Source organism: Sabethes cyaneus, chromosome 2, assembly GCF_943734655.1.
Source record: "Sabethes cyaneus chromosome 2, idSabCyanKW18_F2, whole genome shotgun sequence".
NCBI lineage: Eukaryota > Metazoa > Arthropoda > Insecta > Diptera > Culicidae > Sabethes > Sabethes cyaneus.
The window spans coordinates 65,561,032-65,583,469 of record NC_071354.1 but is presented as its reverse complement, the minus strand read 5'-3'; the positions used below and the strand labels follow the sequence as shown (position 1 = coordinate 65,583,469).

The 22,438-nt window shown below is 43.6% G+C and overlaps 2 protein-coding genes across 2 annotated transcripts; both read right to left on the bottom strand.

Moving 5' to 3' along the window:
- Nucleotides 1–797: 797 nt before the first annotated feature.
- LOC128734165 (spondin-1) lies at nt 798–13,862 on the bottom strand. The gene is made up of 5 exons (XM_053828209.1): nt 13,530–13,862; nt 2,907–3,310; nt 1,778–2,846; nt 1,293–1,718; nt 798–1,236 (listed from the first exon to the last, which is right to left on the bottom strand). The coding sequence occupies exons 1-5, from the start codon at nt 13,720–13,722 to the stop codon at nt 983–985; spliced, it is 2,346 nt and encodes a 781-aa protein (XP_053684184.1). The 5' UTR covers nt 13,723–13,862; the 3' UTR covers nt 798–982.
- A 185-nt stretch (nt 13,863–14,047) lies between these two features.
- Nucleotides 14,048–19,851, bottom strand: LOC128734549 (uncharacterized). Its single transcript, XM_053828803.1, has 7 exons — nt 19,501–19,851; nt 17,792–18,381; nt 17,551–17,729; nt 17,243–17,487; nt 15,148–16,389; nt 14,798–14,947; nt 14,048–14,731 (listed from the first exon to the last, which is right to left on the bottom strand). The coding sequence occupies exons 1-7, from the start codon at nt 19,625–19,627 to the stop codon at nt 14,691–14,693; spliced, it is 2,574 nt and encodes an 857-aa protein (XP_053684778.1). The 5' UTR covers nt 19,628–19,851; the 3' UTR covers nt 14,048–14,690.
- Between the last annotated feature and the right edge of the window lie 2,587 nt (nt 19,852–22,438).

The window sequence follows — 22,438 nt, the reverse complement described above, 5'->3', positions numbered from 1 at the left end:
TAAATTTTCTGTGCATAATTCAGCTTAGTAAAAAAAATTTCGTGAGAAACCAAATTTGATGACCAAAATAAAGAAAATCCACAGATGTAAACATCGTCTTTCAGATAGTTTCAGATATTTTACTTACAATTTCATACAAAATGTCAGGTAATCATTCTTCAAGAAAACGGATTGCTGTAATGCGGGAACGAAAAACAAAAAATCATATTGCAATATTCATTAAGTTCAGAACGCAGATATTTATGGGTTTCAGCTTGCTTTTCAGCATTTTTGCATCCTCCGTAACACTTCTATATACCTATACAACCTGAACTCGTTGGGTCATGACTACACCCAAACAAACTCGAGTCGTGTTTCGTAACTGGGCGTGACTGACAGTCGATGGAAATTTCTAAACTCGAAAATTCAATAGAATTTGGACATTCAAGGGCTTTTTAGTTGGAGAATGGCCCAACTAACGAACACCTAACTAACGAACCGTCCAATAATGATTAACGAACCCTCGATTAACAAATCATTGCTGTAGTGGGTTGCCGGTGTGTAACATATCTACCTATTACCCCTATTGCATTATATAATTTGGGAATGATCATTATTTTGAAACTCATGGGGATTGAGTATTGATATTAGGATTTGACAAATAAGACCATTTCTTTTGGAGAAATTTTAATGAGGTATAGGGTATATTTTGATTTTTCTTTCAACTTCTCCACCGCAACAGAAAATATTAGGAAAACTTTTTAAAATGGGTCTGAATTGGATTGCAAAATCACCAAAATACAAATTACTATCCATTTTCATGTTTGATTTATTATAGTCCCATAGCAATTTTTCCAAAACTACATTGTCTTCAACGACAAACACTGTCTTCCGATAATCTAACCAGAAGTTGAATAATTTTTATCAGATATGGTCAATTTTACTACTATCAGATAATTTTTAAATGTGTTGCTAAATGCCAAACTTTAGATTGAAAAGTTGCCTAAGCGCATGGAGGACCAGTACATTTTCGTCGCTTTATTATCCTGTTGGGACAAGGTTGGCCTCCATTTCGAGCTTCAACCAGCACATTTCGGTACCTTTCAGAACGACCTGTTCCGCAGGTAACGCTACAAGAACTCCACTCGGTCCAGTCCGATAAAACACAATCAACCGGTAAGCCGGCTTCCTGTTGCGGAGAGCGTCTTGGATCTTCTATTAAAGACTGTCGGCGAAGATCTCGGTTATCGCCGTAATCTAAAACAAAGACAAAAAGTTGTAAATAAACACAAATAAATTTGTTTACACCTAACCTTTGGTGCGCTGGCAGGTCTGCATGCAGTCCTCATTGGTCAAGAAATTGTTTCGATTACCCCGACAACCTCCGTAGACAAATGGCACACAAAGCTCTCTTCCTCCATCATACGCGAATCGTTCATACTTCCCTCTGCAAGGACCAACGTCTGGAGCTTGAGAACAGATTTCCCTGGCAGTAAACACATCAAACAAACAATCCGCTTTCTCGGTACAAGCACGCTGTTGGTTCAGTTCTACTCTCTGTGAGCATTTTTGTTGAAGGTCCGGCGTAACCAACAGTAGACGGGTTCGGATTTTCACCCCTCTACCGCAAGTAGCACTGCATGGACTCCAATCGCTCCAGGATGTCACGGGGCACATAGAATCCGGTACCTCCATATCTGTTAGTGAACATTCCGGTTGCATACATTTTTCCTTTTCAACTGAAAAATTAACAATTCGTCAACATTATTTAAAAAAACTGTCAATTCAGGTGTCTTACCAGTCCTTATGTGAGGACACTTCTTTCTTCCAGCGTGATCGACAAATGTTCTAGTTCGCATGGAGACTCCAATTCCACAGCTCGCGGAACATTCCGACCATTCGCTCCATCTCGTAGTCTTACAAACACCAATTCCTTCACCCTCGTCGTTTACGTTTGCCGCCGTTTTTCCAATATCTTCTGAACTATCCTCGAGATCTTGTGTGTCATCTGAACACTCGGCAATATCTGCTACACACATTTCCTTCGATATCAACTGTCTATTGCACTGGAACCTTGCTGCCTTCTCTGGCTGCAAGTACTCTCTTGTTCTCATGCGAATTCCTTTACCGCAGCTTACCGAGCATGGTGTCCAATCGCTATAATTTGTAGTTTCGCATTCCGGCCTGGTGACCTCTTCTGTGTTCTCGGCTAATTCCAGTACCTGTGCCTGAAGAAACTCATCATCACAATTTCGATGGATCACCTTCTCCCGCCGGAAGTAAACCTTCGCCAGCGGAATCATTTCTTTAGCTCTTGAATTATAAAAAGGAGCCCGCGGATCTTCCGGATACAGTGTCGTTATACGATGCATTCTTTCTCGCGGTTGGGTCTCGGAGTTTGCCGACATATAGCTGATACCGTTGTCAGTTCCTGCATCCCACGGAAACAAATCAACGTCCAACGACTCCACCCAAGTGCAATCTTCGCTGCAAAGATCAAGTCCGCTTACACCGACCACCCAATCTGGGGATGGACCAAACATTGAGGCCAACGAAACTTTGTGATGTTTTCGATCAACGCGGAAGTTTGAGGTCGTGTTTGAGTTTACCCTCGGATACCACAAACCACCAGCCTTTATAAGCGTTCTGAGCCGAGAACCTTTACCGCGCAGCTCCTGCTCGAGTTGACGAACCGAGCCCCATTCGGCAAGTGAGCGAAATCCATCGGTTGCGATGTGATTTTCACCCCAAAATGAAAAGTTGGTATCGTGGGATGCACCAATGACATCAGAGAAATGAGTGAGCCAAACCGCAAATGGGAAATCTTTGGGGTGTGTTTCGTTTGACCAGATGCCCTCGAATATGAACTGTAATTATTTCAAATGTTGATTGTTAGTGATGGGAAATGTAGATTTTTCATGACGTACATTGTACTTAGCCTCATCGCAAGCGCAACATTCCCCCTTCACCGAGGACGGATCGGGTTTTATTTCACACAGGACCTTGGTTAGTGCACCGTCATCTGAATACCAAGAATCCTCCCCTTCGAAAACCATGGCCGACAAGCTAACGCACCCGGAACCGCTAGCCGGTGCAACCCACATCACCTGGATCTCGGTCTTGGGAAAATCGTCCGCCTGTGTCACGGTATTCACACAATGATCGTAGAACTTTGTCAGCGAATCGCTGAACAGCTGAAAGCGTCCGACTCGCTTAGGACCGGCAATGAAGGTTCGAGCATTCTTCGCAGTGCCACCGCTGGCCTGGGCGGTCAGCATGAAATGGGTGAACTGTTGCAACTTCACGTGCGTGCGGGAACCGACGAGAAACACTTGGAAGAAGAAGAAGAAGAAGAAGAAGAAGAAGAAGAATTTTTATTAATATGTATTGCTAAAAAATTCGGCTTGGGCCAAATTCATCTCAAAGTTGCTCAAATTACTTTTATTTGCTAAAAAAAGCAAAGTTGCTACGATCCTACTGACTCTAACAGCCTCTCCCAGTCGAGATTCGAACATACAACGACTGGCTTATTAGGCCAGTATCATACCTCTAGGCCAACTGGGAGGCTGGAGGATTTTATTTGTTATTTAGTTAAATAATCATTCGACGCTACATGGGCTTTATGCATATTAGTATAATTACAACGATAACATTTACAAGTCATTGTTATATTAACTACACACAGCTATCGTCACTGGGAAAGCATCGATGGATATGCCAAAATCCAACAACTCGTAGATAGTGCTAAATTTAGCTGCCATGTGCCTTGACGCATTATACTGGCCGTAGTTAATTTTCCGTGCATCGAGGTGAAGAAAGTTCTTCTTTCAAAGAGTTGGTTCCGATGTTCAAGAAGATTTGAATAGTTGATCAGTAGCTCGGCGACAAACAAATCTTGAGCTATCGTACGCCTGTCCACAAGCCTTTCGAGTCCTAGTAATTTGCAACGTGTATCGTATGGTGGCAAATCCAACGGGTTACTCCAGAGTAGCATCCGAAGGACATAGTTTATGAACTTCTTCTGTACCGCTTCGATCCTCGTAATACAGTGTTGCGATAGGGCGTTTCGGTGTAGTGGCAACTCGCGGTTAACGATAAAACATATATTTGTACGATAATTAACTACATGAAATAAAAGGTGCTCCGCGAGCTGCTGCTATCGCAATAAGAATGATAAAACATGATGGCCGTCACCGGATAAGAATGATCGCACACCGAGAGCCGCGGTAGCGTCTGTCACGTTGACGGCTGTCAACTGAAGAGTCCCACTGGTAACTTCGGTGCTACTTCGGTCATTTAACGGTTGGTGGGATGCCTTCCCAACACCTCCCCCTTTTAGAACAGGTGATACGGATCGTACCTCGCAGGCTGCCTTCGCAATCTCGAAGACTGGCGAGTAGGAATCGGTTGCTGCAGTTGATTGCTAAGGGGAGTTCGATGATGTCGACGGATAACCTGTGGCTGCAGGTCTGATTGGAGAAAGGCCGGCAAGTCGGTTTCCTCGGCTTCCGGTTCAAGTGTAGGACGTAGACCCCAACTGTCCAGGAGAATAGACAACGGTACTTGCACGCTACTCGGTGTCGTTTCAGTTTCTGCATCACTTTCAGCTAATTGATGAGTCCGCAGTTGGTTGCGGTGGGATCTGATAAGATTTTGCTTTGATGGTAGCCAGATGTTATACATCACCCGACCGATGCGCTCGATCACTATACCAGGTTGCCAGGTCCACTTATTTGCTGCATAAACCTTAGCCCAGATGTGATCTTGTTGATTGTAACACCGAGCTTTCGCTCCGTGCTTCCGGTTAAATTGCTTTTCCTGAGCAGTTCCTCGGCAACTTGTGGTACGACGTAGGCGGGCGAAGTAGCTCCAAGGACGTACGGATAGTTCGTCCATACATCAGGTCAGCGGGAGATTTCCCACCAGGTGCGCTGCGACAGGGTGTGGTTCTGTAGCACAGAAGAAAGGTGTCTATGGCTTCGTCGAGGGTTTCCCCTCCTGCGATGATTTTCTTAAGCGAACGTTCAAACGTGTCGACAAACCTCTCAGCTAATTCATTTGATTGCGGATGAAAAGGCGCTGTTTTCAGATGAACGATACTATTTTTGTCGCAGTACGATTCGAAGCGGTCACTGGTGAGCTGCGTCCCATTGTCAGTAACCAGTGTTTCGGGCTGACCGTACCTCGCGAAGATGCCACGTAGGATTCGCAAAGTTGCTGTGGTGGTAATCTCCTTGGTTCGCACCACCTCAGGCCATTTTGTATACGAATCCACCAGAATGAGAAAAAAGTTCCCATCTAGCGGACCTGCGTAGTCTAGATGTAGGCGCTGCCACGGTTTCGCTGGTGTGGGCCAGGATTCCATGGTAGTCTTCCTGTCTGTTTTGGCCACGCTGGCACACTCGTTGCACGAACCGACAAGCTTCGCCACGTCGTCATCGATGTTTGGCCAGTATACATGTTGACGAGCAACGGAACGCATTCGTTCAATTCCGGGGTGCCCCTTGTGCAGCTGTTGGAGAACACGTTTTCTGAACGATGGCGGAATGACCACCCTTTCGCTGTAAAGGAGGCATCCTGCTACGACGGAAAGACTTTCTCGACGTTGGTAGAATTGTTGAATTCCGGGATCGGTTATGCTGTTCTTCGATGGCCAGCCTTCGTTGACGAAGCGAATGACTTGCTGTAGATTTACGTCGCCTTTGGTTTCACTCTGAATGGCCTTGAACGAGAGCGGAAAAACTTGTAGCGACTCATTAACAACGGTGCGAACGCTATCCTCCAGTTCGAGATTGGCGATCACGTACTCCTCCTCTGGTCGCACGTGACGGTTGATAAGTCTGGAGAGTACGTCAGCGTGTCCAAAGCTGTCCGTGGCAATATAGCAGATCTCGAAGTCGTAGAGGAGAAGGGTAAGGGCCCACCGCTGAAGCCGGTTGGCGGTGTAGGTGGGAATGCCCTTCTTCGAGCCAAATATCTGTAGAAGTGGTTTGTGGTCGGTCTCCAATGTGAAGCGACGACCAAACAGCATTCTGTGGAATCGTGTCACGGCAAACACCAATGCCAAGCCCTCCTTTTCGACTTGACTGTAGTTGTTTTCTGCTGGCGTCAGGCTACGTGATACGTGGTAGATGGCTTTAACGGTCCCGTCGGGGAATCTGTGTGCGATGCGGGCTCCCAGCCCGACCGTTGACGCATCCGCCGACACAACGATATCCATAGCAGGGTTGTAGTGTGTCAGTAGCAACGGCGACTGAAGAAGCTCCCGGAAACGATCGAATGATTTTTGGCATGCAGACGACCATTCGAATTTGGTGCCTGCTTTGAGCAGCTGATCCATGGGCTGCCGCAGAGTACGCATCTCCCTGACATATTTGCCATAATAATTAATCGCACCCAAGTACGATCGAAGTGTAGAGATGTCGTGCGGGGGTGGCATGTTGACGATTGCAGCCACCTTTTCCGGGTCTGGTCTAATGCCATCTCCATCGAGGATCTGACCAAGATATTTAACTTGACGCATGTTACAGCTGCATTTTTCAATGCGCACGGTGAACCCAAACTCCTGCAGGCGAGTGAGAACACAGTAGAGATTCCGTCGATGCTCCTCTGGCGTGCGGCCCCCTACCATGATGTCGTCTAGATAACCAGCGGTGCATTCTAGACCTGCGAGCATGGCATCCATTATTTGCTGAAATGTCCCTGGAGCTGATTTTATGCCAGGCGACAATCGAGAATACTGGTAGAGACCTTTGTGCGTGTTGATTGTAAGAAGCGGTTGACTTGCTTCATCGACCTGCACCTGGAGGTAGGCGTCCGACAGGTCAATGTGGCTGAAGTACCTGCAGTTGGCCATTTTCGTAAAGATGTCTTCAGGCAGGGGAAGTGGATAACAATTCGGCTCTAGCGCAGCATTCAACCCAGTCGAGTAATCCGCGCATATGCGAACTGTTCCGTTCGGCTTCCGTACGACCACTATCGGTGCCGCCCAGTCGGAAAAGTCAACTTTTTTGATGATTCCAAGACTTTCCAACCGGTGCAGTTCCTCTTCCACAACACTCTGCATGCTGTAGGCAACCGGTCGTTTTGGTCGAAACACCGGTTTAAAGTTGTCCTTCAGCACCAATTGTATCGGTGTTTTGTTACACAGGCCCATTTTCGTAGTGAACACGTCGGGAAAACGGGCGCGGAGATCGGAAACATCCTGAGTCTGCTGAATGGCAACTTGGTTGCAGAATGCAGTGATCGGTTGATTCCATAGACCGAACTGGTCCATCAAATCAATGCCTAAAATGTCGAGATGAACGTTAGGAGCTGATACGTAACACTTACCCTCTCTGGTGATGTTGTTGAGGGTTATGCTACACTGCAACTCGGAAACGATGTCGAGTGGCTCCCCAGACGCTGTTTTGGCTCGGCACAATGCTGGCTGTGCTCTTGGCCGACCAAGTTTGATCCAAGACTGGTGCGAGATGATTGATATGTCCGACCCAGTATCCAGTTGCAGCCGGAGAGGGACACCATTGAGCTGCACGTCGATGAATTTCCGACTTTGATGGATGTTCCGCACTGTCACCGTTTTTGTTGACTGCTCACGGTTTCTTTTCTTCCTGTGTTTCATGGGGTTGCGCTTGCTCGGAACGCTGTTCGATGATTTCGATGAAAAGCATGCGCAATACCCCTCTCGATGACCGCGCTTACCGCAGTCACAACTATGATCGCGGAAACGGCAGTCCTTGCTGAAGTGCATCCCTCCGCAAGACCAACAAGGTGTTTTAGGTTGATCCTGCGATGGTGTACTGCTGGTTGATCGATGCCTAGACTGCTGCTGGTTGCGATGAACGAAACTCACAGTCGGCGGGTTTTCCACCATAACGGTATCCATTTTGAGGTTAACCAGGTTATTACATTGCTCGACCACTTGCTGAAGAGTGAGATCCGCAGCTTCGTTTAGCTTGTTAATTAGCCGCATCCTGATCTCAGCGTCCTGCTTTGATTTGAGGCCACACACAAACGTCAGGCACTTGAATTGCTCTTCGGTGAGCTCTGACAGTTTGAAGTCGACGCAGGATTTGTTCACCCTACATGAGTAGGCGAGATAATCCTCACTATCCTCCTTGGTTGTCTGGAGACAGTTGTAGCGCCGGCGAAAGATGGAAGTGGACGCACCGAACAGAGATTTTAGCTTTTCTACCGTTTCAGTGAAGGTGAATTCACGAGCGAGTTTAGGTAAAATGAAGCTATTGTAGCGCTCGTGGTTCGGTGGGCTCAATTTGCGTAGGAGGAGTCGTACCTTAGCAGCGTCGTCCAGCTTGTCGGCATCCTTATCGAAAAGATCACTGTAGCGAGAAAACCACGCGTCGAATGTGTGTCCGCTTTCCTTTTCGTACGCGAATTCCACCATGTTGCTTGCCAGGGAATCCAGTACGGTTTCATCGCGAGACAGCTTTGAAATGGCAACCTGCGTGGCGGAAAGCTGCTGTGAAAGCTGCGCCATGAGCGCGTGCTGGTTGTTCAGGATCTGTATTATAGCATCCGTGACGCTTGGTTGTTGCGGAACTCCAGCGCTTCCTAATGCCTGATTGGTCGCCATCGCGATTTTTTTCTCGTGTTACTCCGACTCACTAAATCACTATTTCATTCGAAAAACGCGCTAATTTCGGTATAACTCCGCCACTATCTCGTCGCCACTGTTGCGATAGGGCGTTTCGGTGTAGTGGCAACTCGCGGTTAACGATAAAACATATATTTGTACGATAATTAACTACATGAAATAAAAGGTGCTCCGCGAGCTGCTGCTATCGCAATAAGAATGATGAAACATGATGGCCGTCACCGGATAAGAATGATCGCACACCGAGAGCCGCGGTAGCGTCTGTCACGTTGACGGCTGTCAACTGAAGAGTCCCACTGGTAACTTCGGTGCTACTTCGGTCATTTAACGGTTGGTGGGATGCCTTCCCAACATACAGTTTGCTTGAAACGGACTCCATACTATAGAGCAGGGTTGCAGCACAGTACAGCGACCGCAGGCAACGCGGATCCCGGAGCAATTTTGAGAATAAATCCGAGTTGCTTTCGAGAGATTTTAGACAGAACCGAGAACGTTTTTTACACGCAGATATATCTTTACATCATCAACATAAAATGAGCAGCAACCAGAATAGCAATATAGAGAGCTTCTTGATTAACATTGTAACATTGTGAAAAGCAAAGGAAGAAGCTTATCCTTCAGGAACTTCCTTTTGATAACAAAATAATTTCGATTCTTCTGTACCAATCTTAACATATACACTTGGGCAAGTTAGGCAAACTCCGGTCCGGGAGCGACTTAATCTGTGACTTCAAATTCCTGGGTTTTTCCTGGTTCTCAACTATCATGTCTCGGGACCAGGGATGGAAAAAATCGCTTCTAGCGATCAAGACCATAGGAGCGATCAGATTCAGATTCATTGACATCACTACTTACAAGCGACAAACACTTTGTCGCGAACCGCACAGATTATGACAAACCTCATGTCAGATCATGTTCATTGCATAATTGCGTTCAGAAATATAACAGATACAGACGATTGGTTGTGTATAGCCGCGGGCCACAATTTGGCCATTACTGGATTAACGCATTAAAAGAGAAATCTCTCATTTCCATTTGAACCTCAAATCATTCTGCAATTCGAAATAAATGCTTTCTATTCAATTTTATAAAATTCAGAAGTCCAGAGTGTGGCCATAGACCTTGCCCAGCAAGGCAAGTTGCCTCAATTGGCAAGAGAAGAGTAGCCGCCTATAGCTCCAAATACTGTGACTAAGATGCTTACGCGGCATTGATAAGATGGGAACGGATAAACGCTAAAGGGGGGGGCTCCGTAGCCGCAAGGTTACCGAGTCTGCTGAGACAGGCAAGTGGTCGTGGGTTCGAATCTTCGTAGAATCAAGCCATTCGATGTCAAGTGACTTTAGCATGGGTTAATTCTCAGGCCCCTCCAATTTACCCTTCCTTCGTGCTGAATTCTATATTTACCCTCTGAAGCCTCTTGACAGTGCAAAGTTCCCCCCTTTAGTTAAGTATACTGGTCAGAGGTACGAATGAGTCCTCGCCTGGGACGGCTATAATATGGGATAGTGCTGGCAGCGAGGAATAAGTGGGTAAAGTAGACCAAGCTTTGAAAGAAGGGTAAACCCCAATACCGTGGACCCCCGTTCGTTTGACCGTTTTTAATCTGAACACTTTTTAACTTGAACCCCGCTGGTTTGCACGATGTGCAAATTAAAAATGGTTCAAATGTCATTCTCAATATGACATCATTTGCTTATGCAGACAATGCACATAAACACGATTTGTTTGTACTGATCTAGCGTGTTTAATCTGTTTCACAATGCGTTTTCCCAACGATTATAGTAGAAATCTTATCGGAGAATGAAATATTCGCTGCTTGCAACTGCCAACTGAATCAAACCACCAAAACAATAACAAAGAACAGGGCAGCTAGTTCACACAAGCTCCAGTATATTTAGGGTTACCAGTTGTTCAAATTAAAAGCTAACCCCGTTAGTTTGCATGAGGAATCGTTCAAACGAACGGGGGTCCACTGTACACGCAAGCACGCATAAAATTTAATAAGCATATCGCTCACTCAATAGCGATTATAGCAAAAAGAAATGCAGTGCAGGTCATATAGCAAACACCCGGGCGATATTACAATAGATCAACAACTATACTGGTCGCAGTAATGAGTCCACACATGAAAAAAACGCTAAAATGATAGTTGCATGATTTCAAAAACGGCGTAAACCAGGATTGAACGGGAACGAATCAGGGCGGTTAACCCATCAATGACAACCCGTCAAGCCGTCAATGATACGCCAAGCTGGAGAGGGCTGTTAAGAAGTCTTATAAACGGGACATGAGAGCCAAGGTCAACTATCTAGCTGAAAAAGAAGAGAGAGTTGTTGCAGAAATTTTTCGCCGTCTTAGTGGTGTTAGGACCATTGCGAAGATGCCGCTCAACAAGGGCATAGGTGACCAGTTGCTGATTGACCATACAGACTAAACGTTGAACTGAACATCTAAACAACTCTTCCAAGTCTCAAATGTCGCAGGTCAACTAAATCGGCAGCACGTGATGCCTACAATAAGGTTTTGCACGCTGACGTCACGAATGAACGCGATTCACCCATTTGACATCTATTCGGGGTTTGTTTACTATCTGTCTACTGTTTACTGTTTACTAAACGCGTCTAAAAAGCGTATTGTCTAGCAGTGTTCCCCTCCAAACTACTTGGAATGACAGTTTTCGTGCTTTTCTGACCTGCTGTAAACGCTTTTAACAATATTCACTTCCATCATTTTAACCCGCATTCTCAGTCCATGTAAACAAACCACCGATAGATGTCAAAGAAGCGAGGTTATGTTCGTCCGTGCAAAACTCTCGAGGTACCAGGCATCCGTCGTTAGTTGAAATTGAAGCAGCACTCATATGTAAGGAGTCTTGCAGAGCACCTGGAATGGACTGCATTTCATCCACGATGCTGAAAGCTTACCCAGTATTATCACCGTAAATGTTGCATTAGCACTTCAGTAATATCTGGGAAATTACGACATTTCCCGTGAACTGAATGCAAGGCCTCTTGGTGAAATTCACCAAGAAAGGGAACCCATCTGAATTTGGGAACTATGACGGCTCTGTATCACTCTGAAAGTGATCTGAAAGGTGATCCTTAATCGTCGAATCCATAAGAAAATCAACGCGACGCAACGAGGTGATCAGCGTCATAAGGACAGCGGGTTCGGCAGCTTCCTGGGCCTATCAAATCGGACTGGTATTTTCGTTGGCCAAAACCAAATCGAGAAGGCAAGAGTTTCTATTGAGTAGTGGCCCAGTAAACCATTTGGTTTGTATATCTCGATTGCAAATACGACATCATATCTGAACGGAAAAGTTATATTTTATGTCAGATAAGAACATATATTGCAATCATCTATACTGCTTTATAATTCAAATTCAGTCATGAGTTGTATATGAGGACACGCACGACTGCAAAAAAAATGGTTTACTTTGTTTTGACATACTCTAATCATTATACAATTCCAATGTAAAATTGACATGAAAACGATTTAATGTGAACTTTATATCACGATGTTGTGTTATCTAGGAGGTTAATCTGTGTAAAACCTTGCAGGGAAATGCCTGCCTTTTGGTAGGTAAATGACACCGATTCTTATCGTTTGACATTTGACCTAGCAACTTCACTCTTCGTCTTCCCCATTCCCCCGCGTTTTGCAGATCGTGATGGGCTCAATGTAAGCACTTAACCACTTAACCTGAGATCACGATGCGAGTACATTGCAACCATGTGATTTGTTGCTATTGTGCGAGCTGAATTGTGAAAGAGCAGCGCTGAATAGAACGATGATACTGTAGTTCGATTCTACAACAGCAACAAAAAACGTCAATTTTGGTCCGGAATCCACGCACGTTTTGGTAAAAAACCAACAAATTCTCTTTTCATGGGAGTGGATTTTGTTCAGATGGAGGAAAAAAAGAAGCCGCTGGTTCAATTTCGACGGCAGGACTGAGACGACTGAAATAAGCGCTAGCTGCGGGAGGCTCGACTGAGTCGGACGGATAACGGGCTTCGGAAATACTGTATACATTGCATTCCAATGGAAGTCTAGCTATCGCTTGTGAATCATCACGCACATCGTCGCACAGGACCGGGGAAGACTGATGATCATCATATTGGTCACAGTAAAAGTCATAAAACTTAGTGTCAGGAATGTCGTTATCAGATAGAGAGTCGACCTGGCTAACACATCCGATTTCAGATACGTTACCAGGAACAACAAAAGTCTGCTTGAGGTGGCGTCTTGTACCGCCCTAGAGATACTGTAAAACACTTTTGTTTCATTACTTTCTTCACCCATTTATTTATTAGAAAGACTACCGTTTTCAACATTATTCGAATGCCTGTAGAACAGAAGAATCGCCGGTATATGAACATAAATGTTTACGATAGTAGCATGGAATTTTGCACTCAGGTATATTGTTCGATCAATGAATGCGGAAAACCTACAGAAATTATATTATTCGTTTTCTGGTGACGTTAGAGCAATGACATAAGCTCGGTTATATCTCAGACATTGCTATTATACTACTTGAAGCTCTTAACGAACAAACCGAACAATGATAGACGATTGGACTACACGGGTCTTGACGCTGAAGCACTAAAGCCTGCTTAATTCAATATAAACAAAAGTACATTTAAGTGCACAAGACGCGCAAAGACCTGAACCCATTCCCATCACATTCGTTATCAACGATGAACCAGTTGCATGCCGTTTCGCGTACTCATCAATAATTAAACTATCATCTTTCATAATTAGACTGTACGACAGACATGCGAGTGTAAAAACTGATTTTACGCTCTCCCGCCGGTTTCTAGAATGCTAGAGATAATGCTTGACCCAAGCAAATATCCGTTCAGGTTCACGGCATCGTAATCTACATATTGCGATAGTAGGAAAATTCAAAATAAAGAATTTGAATTACAGTTATAGATTTTTCCTGGTTCATAGCCACTGGGTTCGTTCCGAACTGCCAACCGGTATCCATTGTCGCCCGGTCGTTTCTCCTTCGTCACCGGACGTCCGTTAAAAACCGGAACTTTACTACAGGTCAAACTTGGGTGCACCACAGCAATCACTAGCACCAGCACTGCGATAGAGAACCTCGCTGGAACCATAATGGTCCTTATCACCGTTGTCTCTCTTCTGCGGTTATCAGTTTCACTGAACTTTTCTGTTCTGACCGACTACACTGCTGGGATGAACTCCGATTATCGCGAAATAACCGACTAAAGACGAAACAACCATCAAGCGCTGCGGCTGATTAACGACTGACTTGACCGACCGATAGAATAAACGAAAGATGCACTACTGGCAGACGGAAGAGATCCCATAAAATTGGATGATAATTTCTTTGAGAGTCTTCAAAACCGAAGTCACACTTCGTAGTACGGTAAGTTACTGTTTTTACAATATTTAAGAATGTATGTATTTGTTCTTGCTGCACGCAACCGCTCGATTCTTGAAGAACTCCTTTTTTAGCGGTTATCATTACTTTCTTTTTGTTAGCTTTGTATAACAATATTTCATAAGATTATCAATTTATGGGTTCAGATCACGTAAGATGAAAGTAAGCAAGGTTCCTCCGTGATAGCGGGGACCGCTGAAGTAGGTACATACAAAAATGCTGATTGAAGCACATTTCGTAAAGCAGGAAACCCGGGCATAGAGAAATGTGCTACGATCAAATTATGACACAAAACAATCATTTTATCCCTATTCTAGGTATTAAATATCTCTTCATTGAAATCCCTAAATTTTTGTGACAACACTTTGCACGTCTTAAAAAACCGGCCTAATTTTTGGAGGGGACAGAAAAAATGAAATTCTAAAAACTGACTAGTAAAAGTAAAAATTTAGAACCGGACTAGGCTGTGGGGGGTAGAACAAAAACAGTTTCGAGAGAGGAGAGAGTGTCCTGACTCAGAAGCAAAGTTATCTAAGCATCCTACGAGATGCTCTTTGTGTGTAGGTAAAAAGCTGTAATTCCTAGTAGCTTAGTTGCTTTATCAGTACGTTTTACAGAGTATGCTGTGTTTCCCCTTTTGGAAAATAGTACAGTTTTGATGCTAGGAATGCTCAATGTTTAGAAGGTCAGTATTGGTTGCTCGCGATGATCCAGCAGATCTACCGAGAAAGTAATAATGTCAATTTGAGGGATAATGTTGATGTAAGAAAAAACAAATTTTGTACCTTTTGCAATGCTCCACCAGGGTAGCGTTACGTACGTTAGAAATGCGTTCAACGGCGTTGACTGTTGGCGACGATTCTCCTTCCAGAAGTGGAACGTTTGCGTAAAACCCTTCGTTGTCCACAGAGGATTGTAGGCTCCGTCGTCTAGTTCTGGAATGGCGCAAAATAAAAACAAACGATTTTATTCTCTTCTAATTTTGGAAAAACATGCGGCCTATAGCCATAACACTCGTTTAGATTGTCTGATTTATCACTGCGATATGCGATTTTTTCCCAGATAGACAAGATATTTCTACAAACCAGACAGTCCAAACGACGCTTCAGTAATTAAAAACCGAACTAATATTAACCTCGGCCCTTCTTTGGATGATAGTCACACCAGTAGTAGATGTCGGTACCATCCGGTGTGCGTCGTTTCGGTACGTTTTCTTGCATACGGGCACTGAAGTACTGTGGCCTCAGATAGAAACTGTTGTAGGTTAGTTTTCTGACCTTCGGCAACGTTGAGCTTGCTTTTTTCGCTCGCAGATCTCTGAGTGCATCTATTATGTTAGCATTGTCAGGGTGCTCCTCTTCTGGAGAAGATTCCCGCTCAATATCCGGTTCAGGATCACTCCTGCTTCCACCTCGGTTACCATTTACATCCTGTCTCCGGCCAGAGAGACCGTTGTTGCTGGTACTATTTCTTCTATTAGACTTATTGTTAGTGTTTTCAGTACTACTATCCACGGAAGGTGATTTGTTCTTTAGCGACAGTTTACTATTTTTACGATAGATGAAGGAAAATCTACTACCATTGTTGCTGTTACTGTTACTAGATGCAATATTGGAAGTCACTGGCATTTCATTTGAGTTCTTCTCAAAGTACTTTTTGGATCCTTTGGCTGAGTTGAGTTGTTTGTCTCCCTTATCGGGCACTTTATTCTGGGTTATTGCTTTCTTTTTAGTACCAATAGTTTCTTCCGCTGGAAACTCTTCCTTTCCATTCACCCGAATCATCTGTTTAGCATCTTGTTCATTCATTACACCAAACTTCACCACATCGTCACTCAAGTCGCCATTCAACGAGACGGCGTCATCCGCTATCTCATATTCCACGCCTTCTTCAGACTTCTCACTTCTATTATTATTTTCAATTTTCTTTTTTAAACTTGGGGAAAGAATAAGCTTCTCCTTTCTGGGGCTCTTTCCTTCCAAACTAACACTTTTACCCGGCGCCTTTTTCTTGCCAGCGTTGGGAAATTCAATTTCACTTTCCACAATGAGTAAATTACGGTGCTTATTAGCAGTTGAACGTCCCTTCGAAACGGTACTCAAACAGGCTGGCGAATCAATTTCCAGCTCCAAAGCCTCGGCTTCACATTTGGAGCATGGGACGTAGTACACGTCCGACATTTGTGCCGAAGCGGAGTCACTCCACCGTTTGCGAGGTCCGAAACAGTTGCAACAGCTGCTGCTACTGCCGATGGAAATTTTACGATCGTCCAGAGAGAAACGATTTCCGGCCAAACCCAACGAGCCGTGCGTTGTGCCGGCAAAGGTACCATCGGGTTGCGTTAGCTTCGAATCGGACACCGAGGAAGCAGGACGATCTACGAAAAAACAAACGAAAAACGATAAGAAATTAAAAGCAATCTTGGGGCATGTGAACGTAAAAATGCGCGATAGAAAAAACGCCGTTAATTTGTTTGGGAATGCATTAAATTCTAAATGTTTTGTAACAGTTACTAATGGGAACTAATAGGGAGTAAATTCGAAATTTACAGTAAATCGGGATTGAAATAATAATTTTCTACAGGGTGATCGTCCTGCCTCCCTGGCAGCGGGTCCCAATTTAAAGCCAAGCGAAATTATTTAAAGAGCTGTTTAGCAAAGCATTTATCGAATTAGCGTCTCAAAAATACAAACATCAAAACACGATTACAGGACAAACTGAAACAACAAATTGTTGAAAAAATATACAACATTAAAAATAGCAACCGTAAGCATTCGGATAGGTAAACAGCTAGTGGTTTATTGTTTAATTTATGAGAGTATTTTAAATTGTGGACTTGTTTAGCATCCACGAATAGAAAAAAAAGATAAAACATTCAATAATTATAGTATTGTAGATAGAAGTTTGTGTCACTCCAACCGAACAGTAAAACTTCCCTCCCAAACACGACGTTTATCAACTCTCAAAGCATACGTGCCCTAGGCAGTAGCTCATCTTTACCTTTAGACAATTCAAGACTCCTTCCGTCTAGTTATTAGATTTTATTCATGCTCAAGATTTGTTCAGTTTGTTTTGGAGTCTTATGAATTTGAAAATGAGGATTTTAAAATTTTGCAGATTTGACCTGATCGGGAATTGTTATAGACACCGCTAACCACAGAGACAATGGGACCCCAACACGTACACAACACAGAACTTAAGTAACTCATTATGAAGCATTCGGCACTTACCGTCTCTCAGATCGCCTGCCTCAATTTCGGACACTTCGTTGGCCAGACAATCTAGTCCTTCGTTCTCGGAACGTGCCTTTGATCCTCCGTACGAAGATTCATTCGTTGTTTTTGTTCGCCAGCCATACCGATTAAAATTGTTGAGATTCGCACTGGGGTCACTCAGCCGCCGTTGGTGTCGATAGTTGTAATATTCGTCACAGTCTTCCTCCCACTCCGAGTCCCACATGTCGGTTGCGCAGAATCTACAATCGTTTCATGCTAGGTTAGATCCTGTTTAACGGAAAAAAAACTATTCACCGACTTACCCCGGTTCACTTGTAGGCGTTTCTACGCCTGATCCCTTTGGTTTAGTAACAGCCATCTCGGCATGGCCTTTTCCTTGCGGTCCTTTCATTCGCACAAATTCACACCGTGTTTGTGGACCACCGGAGCTGAACAACCCAAACGACATCCGCTGAGCTACCTTAGAGCTTAGACTAGATTGCTACAAGGATGTATGAAACATGACAAAAACTTACTTCTGCATCTTTAAATTTGAATCCTTACCCTGGCATCGTAGACCTTTTTCAACGCATCGTACCGTATCGAGCCGAGAAAAATCACACCCTGCACGCTCCCATCTCGATCCGTCGCGACCAGTTCCACGCAAACCATCTCCCCGTCGCGAACCAAAATATCGTGAAAAACTTCGTCGAAATTATCCACCATAAAGCAGATGTGCGGATAGGTAATCTCCTCGCTATCGCCCTTGGTGTCCATCTTCCGTCGGCTAGGCGATGCGTACACCTTCTGCGAGTGTCTTCGCAGGACCTGCAGCTCCTTGGGCGACGTCCGGGTGCAGATGGCAAGCGTCAGCGTGTAATCGAACTGATGAATCACCAGATTGAGGTAGACCGTTTCCTCCCAGTCCACGTCCGGATCGCCGATCGGCAACTTTCGCGAGTCCTTGCGAAATACTTCGATTTCGGTTTCGAATTTTGGCATCACTCGCGAGGATCCTTTGACGTGCTTCTTGCGCACGAAAAACAGCAGATCGTCGCAGTCGATGCTGTGTACCTTCTCCGTTTGAAACAGGAAGTGCCGCACGAAAAGATCCGTCCAGTAGGTGGTGCCCTGAAGCATGACGAAACCGCCATCTGCAAATATTTGTTGGTTCGTAAATATACCATTAACAATCATGTTTTTTTTCTTGATTCAAAGAAAAAGTGTGGCATCGTCATCCAAATTTATTGCCTATTATGATAACCTTTGCAGGGGACGATGTGCTCGCTTATTTTAGCAATTGAAATCATTCCAAGTCATGTCAAATATTTTATTTAAATCAATTTCAAATTAAATCTTCAGCTTTTTCTCGTTGAGACAGGTACATATATACGTAATGATATTTATTCATTTTTGTTCTCTTTTGTAACAAGGCTCACTGTTTAATTGCATGTTTATTTAATTTTTCATATGCAAGATTGATTACATTTTCTACCCGAATGTAAAAGTCCTATAATCATAAAAAATGCTTACTTCTTTGAACTGATTTTGCAATTTTACGTAATTGTAGTCAGCAAGATGGAGCTAAAAAGCTATCGTATAGAATGCATGTCATTTCGGGGAGCCCCCTTTCGAAAAAGAATGTTTACACACAAAGTAAATTTCGGTCTGTTCTATCAAACTTACATGAATTGTTCAAGATAACTCGCATTTATATTTTTAAAAGTTGATAAATTTTTTCATAGGCAATTAAATGCATTTCAAGTGACTTCTCTCAAAAAGCAGATGCTTCGGTTGGTTTTTCTTTGAGTGCAAGATAGATTTTGCAACTGAATCAGACAACCCAGCGATGAATCATGTGTACATACACAGTTTCGGTTTGCTGGACTCGGTCGCAAAACCACACCGTCAAGTCATTCATCTAAAGTTTAGTTAGCCTTCAAACGCTTTGTGACTGCGCCATTCTGGCGTCCGGCGCATCTAAAGTTTTTACGCTCTATGCACAGAAACAACATCAGAGAGGTAAAAACAAACAAACGATGTCTGCCATCGCCTTGGGCACAACATAAACAAAAATCAGCTGGCCGGAGAAAGGGTTTTTGGGAAAACATTTTCTCTCCGAATTTTGTTTACTCTTTCTCTTAAAGGGCTTTATGGTTTTCCGGTTTGTGTTTACCCATCCCCAGTGGTAGGATGAAGAAAATGTCATTCTGGGAAAAATCGATAATCGCCAGCCATTATGAAATGATGAGTCTCTGAGGCGAAAAACCTACCATCTTTCAGCAGCTGTCGCATTTCCTTGGTCCGCTGAAAGTTTATTTCTTCCAGCAGCAGCTGCAGGGCCGTTGGCGGGTTTCTAAGCATCGATGCTGCCGGTGAACTGGAACCGTACGATGCCATGATGCCGCAGAGGAAGCAGGATAACCCGATCCAAAATGTCTGGTTGGGCACGGTTCTGAGGCGTAGAAATTGCGACAGAAGTGACTCAAGCAAATGAAAGCAAATCGCACTAAGCACACTTGGCTTTACGTTTCAACTATTGAACATTTTTTGGTATTTCTGAGAGTAGGGCTGGTCACATTTCTTCAAGCTTTTATTGAAAAACAAATTACTATTGCGTTTTGAACTGTGTGCAACCTCTTACTTCGAGGGCCCTTTGTACGAAACTGATTGCGCGATACTTTAGCAAGAGCAATCGAGTGCAGCAAATGGCGGTGATGCCATATTTCCAGTCCAGTGGAAGGTCTCAAACAAGTTCTTTTTATCTTTTTAACAAAAATTGCCATAGAAACCTACCTGAAATCTGTAGATTTTATTGTAAATATGTAAGTATTTATTTTTGCATTTCTAAAATACAATTCTGATATATGTTTAGGTTTCGTGTTGTATTTTGTTAAAGATATAAATGCACATTTACAACATAATCAAATAGAAAATATTACAAAAACTGTACAACTGGCGTCACTGCCAGACAGCACGAAACATAGAAGCGATAGAAACACGAGATAAACAAAAGCATTACAGTTCCGGACAACGAGAGCCGGTACATAGCGGTTTCTCTCGTAAAGTCCTTTTTCGATCAGCGAACGTAATGTTTTGCTTGCATGAATGAATGAACGAATGAATGAAAAGGTCTTTGATAGGTACCTGCAGAGACGCCTGGTGGTAGGAATGGATGAATAGTATAGCCATAAAAACAAAGACTGCATTATCTCAAGATTGACTGATTGAGCATAGACATTTTTGCTTTTGGTGGTCCAAAGCAGTTGTAACACGGGAATGACACTTCCAATACCAATCTGTACATAAAAAAACGTAGCCAACATAGAGCGGGCCCACGCTGTCAGCTTCATAGATGGGCTCAAGCTGACAACCGTGTCGGATATGTAAATTGTTAAATTTTGTTAGTTTTAGTTTGATTTTAGCCACGGTTTTAGCATCACATAGCCAATGCCCCAGGCAGGCAATTGATGCGAAATACATGAAACTGTGAAAATGGTTAGTTAAATTCGTTTTGTGAAATCGCTTTGCGTTTGCCGCCTTTTTCATGTGAGCAACGAAAATGTGACGTCATATCAGCCCCCTGAGTTGTAAGGTTTTTGAAAAAAAAATGTATTTTGGCCAATTTTAAATAATAGAGAATTTTCTGTATAATTTGTTTAAAACAAACATTTCTACAAAAAATTCAACTCACCCAGAAATATAAGGAGTTTAGAAATTTATATACGAAGAAATCTTTGTATATCACAAAAACTGCACATAGGGAAACCACTGACGAACTGACATGACACATAGAAGAAAATCCATTAAAAACCATCGTCCTGCACATTTTGCTTGTACACTAGCATCACAGACTAACAGACCTAACACTTCGAACAAATTTACTAACAAAACATCGTTTCATTGACACCCCTAAAGCGGGGTACGCTGCTGAAAAGAAAACAGCTCAAGAAAAAATCTTGTTATTTACCGAAGAAATTTTGACAACTCCAATGCAAGCAACCACCTGTCATTTTGATAGAATAGTAAGCGTTGACTTGTCCTATGTTATAGTTAGTTCACAATATAATTGTCGTTCAACCTGATCAGTCGCACTTTTACTTTGCTATCAGGTTATTGGCCCAGCATAAGTAAATTTCTATAGTAACGGCTGATCAACAAGTCGAAAAATATTTTTCAAGTCGAAGAAAATTTTTTCACGGAGTGTCGACAGAAATCTAAGGTGAACGGAAATTCTGGTCGGCATAAGCAGGCGGCTTTGCTGGCATGGCATGATGCAGCTCATCGAATGGAAGACTGGATTCTAGACTCAGGAGCTGGACGTCACATGTGTCGATCTAGAGGAGTATTAGAAGAAGCAGAGTCAACATCCGAATCGATATACGTGGCTAATGCAGTGGAAATCCCGGTGGAAGCGGTTGGAAACGTGAAACTGGTCGCCAACGTTGAAGGAGCGTTTACCGATTTAAACATTTCCAATGTTTTATGTGTTCCTGAGCTTGCTATCAATCTTCTGTCTGTCAGTGAAATATGCAGGAAAGGTTACCGAATTACGTTTACTGACAAATCGTGTGAGGTGGTGAATGAATCCACAGGAGATATAATCGCCGTTGGACAAGTAGAGGATGGACTGTACAAATTGGACCTCAGTTCACGAAACGTGGTGTGTGCTACCAAATCAAGCAGTGATATTCAGCTATGGCATCGGCGATTAGGGCACCTCAACATTGATAGCATCAAACGGTTGACTACGATGGTAACTGGTGTCAAAATTGATAAATTTTCTATGCCTAGCTGTGAGACTTGTGCAGCAGGCAAACATCGAAAACTTCCATTCAGGTCAAGTGGATTTCGAGCAAAGGATGCCTTGGAATTAATCCATTCGGACCTGTGTGGGCCTATGGAAAAGTCATCATTGGGTGGCAGCAGATATTGGATCACCTTCATCGATGATGCAACAAATATGACGTTTGCATATTTCCTCAAATCCAAGGCGGCTGCGTTCAGTGTTTTTCAAGAGTTTAAAGCTTATGTTGAAAACCAAACGGGAAGAAGGATAAAATGTCTAAGGACAGACAATGGGACGGAATACGACTCGAAACAATTCCAGGATTTTCTGAAGAAAAGCGGAATACGACACGAGAGGACAGTACCATATAACCCAGAGCAGAACGGGACGTCGGAAAGGATGAACCGTATAATTGAAGAGAA

Coding starts and splice junctions, on each gene's coding strand:
- LOC128734165 (XM_053828209.1), bottom strand. CDS start 13,722: ATGGTTCCAGCGAGGTTCTCTATCGCAGTGCTGGTGCTAGTGATTGCT. Junction 3,311..13,529: donor ACCAGGAAAAATCTATAACT/GTAATTCAAATT, acceptor TCTTCTTCCAAG/TGTTTCTCGTCGGTTCCCGC. Junction 1,719..1,777: donor GTGTCCTCACATAAGGACTG/GTAAGACACCTG, acceptor TTAATTTTTCAG/TTGAAAAGGAAAAATGTATG.
- LOC128734549 (XM_053828803.1), bottom strand. CDS start 19,627: ATGGCATCGTACGGTTCCAGTTCACCGGCAGCATCGATGCTTAGAAAC. Junction 18,382..19,500: donor GCGACAGCTGCTGAAAGATG/GTAGGTTTTTCG, acceptor AAATATTTGCAG/ATGGCGGTTTCGTCATGCTT. Junction 17,488..17,550: donor ACGCCTACAAGTGAACCGGG/GTAAGTCGGTGA, acceptor AAACGATTGTAG/ATTCTGCGCAACCGACATGT.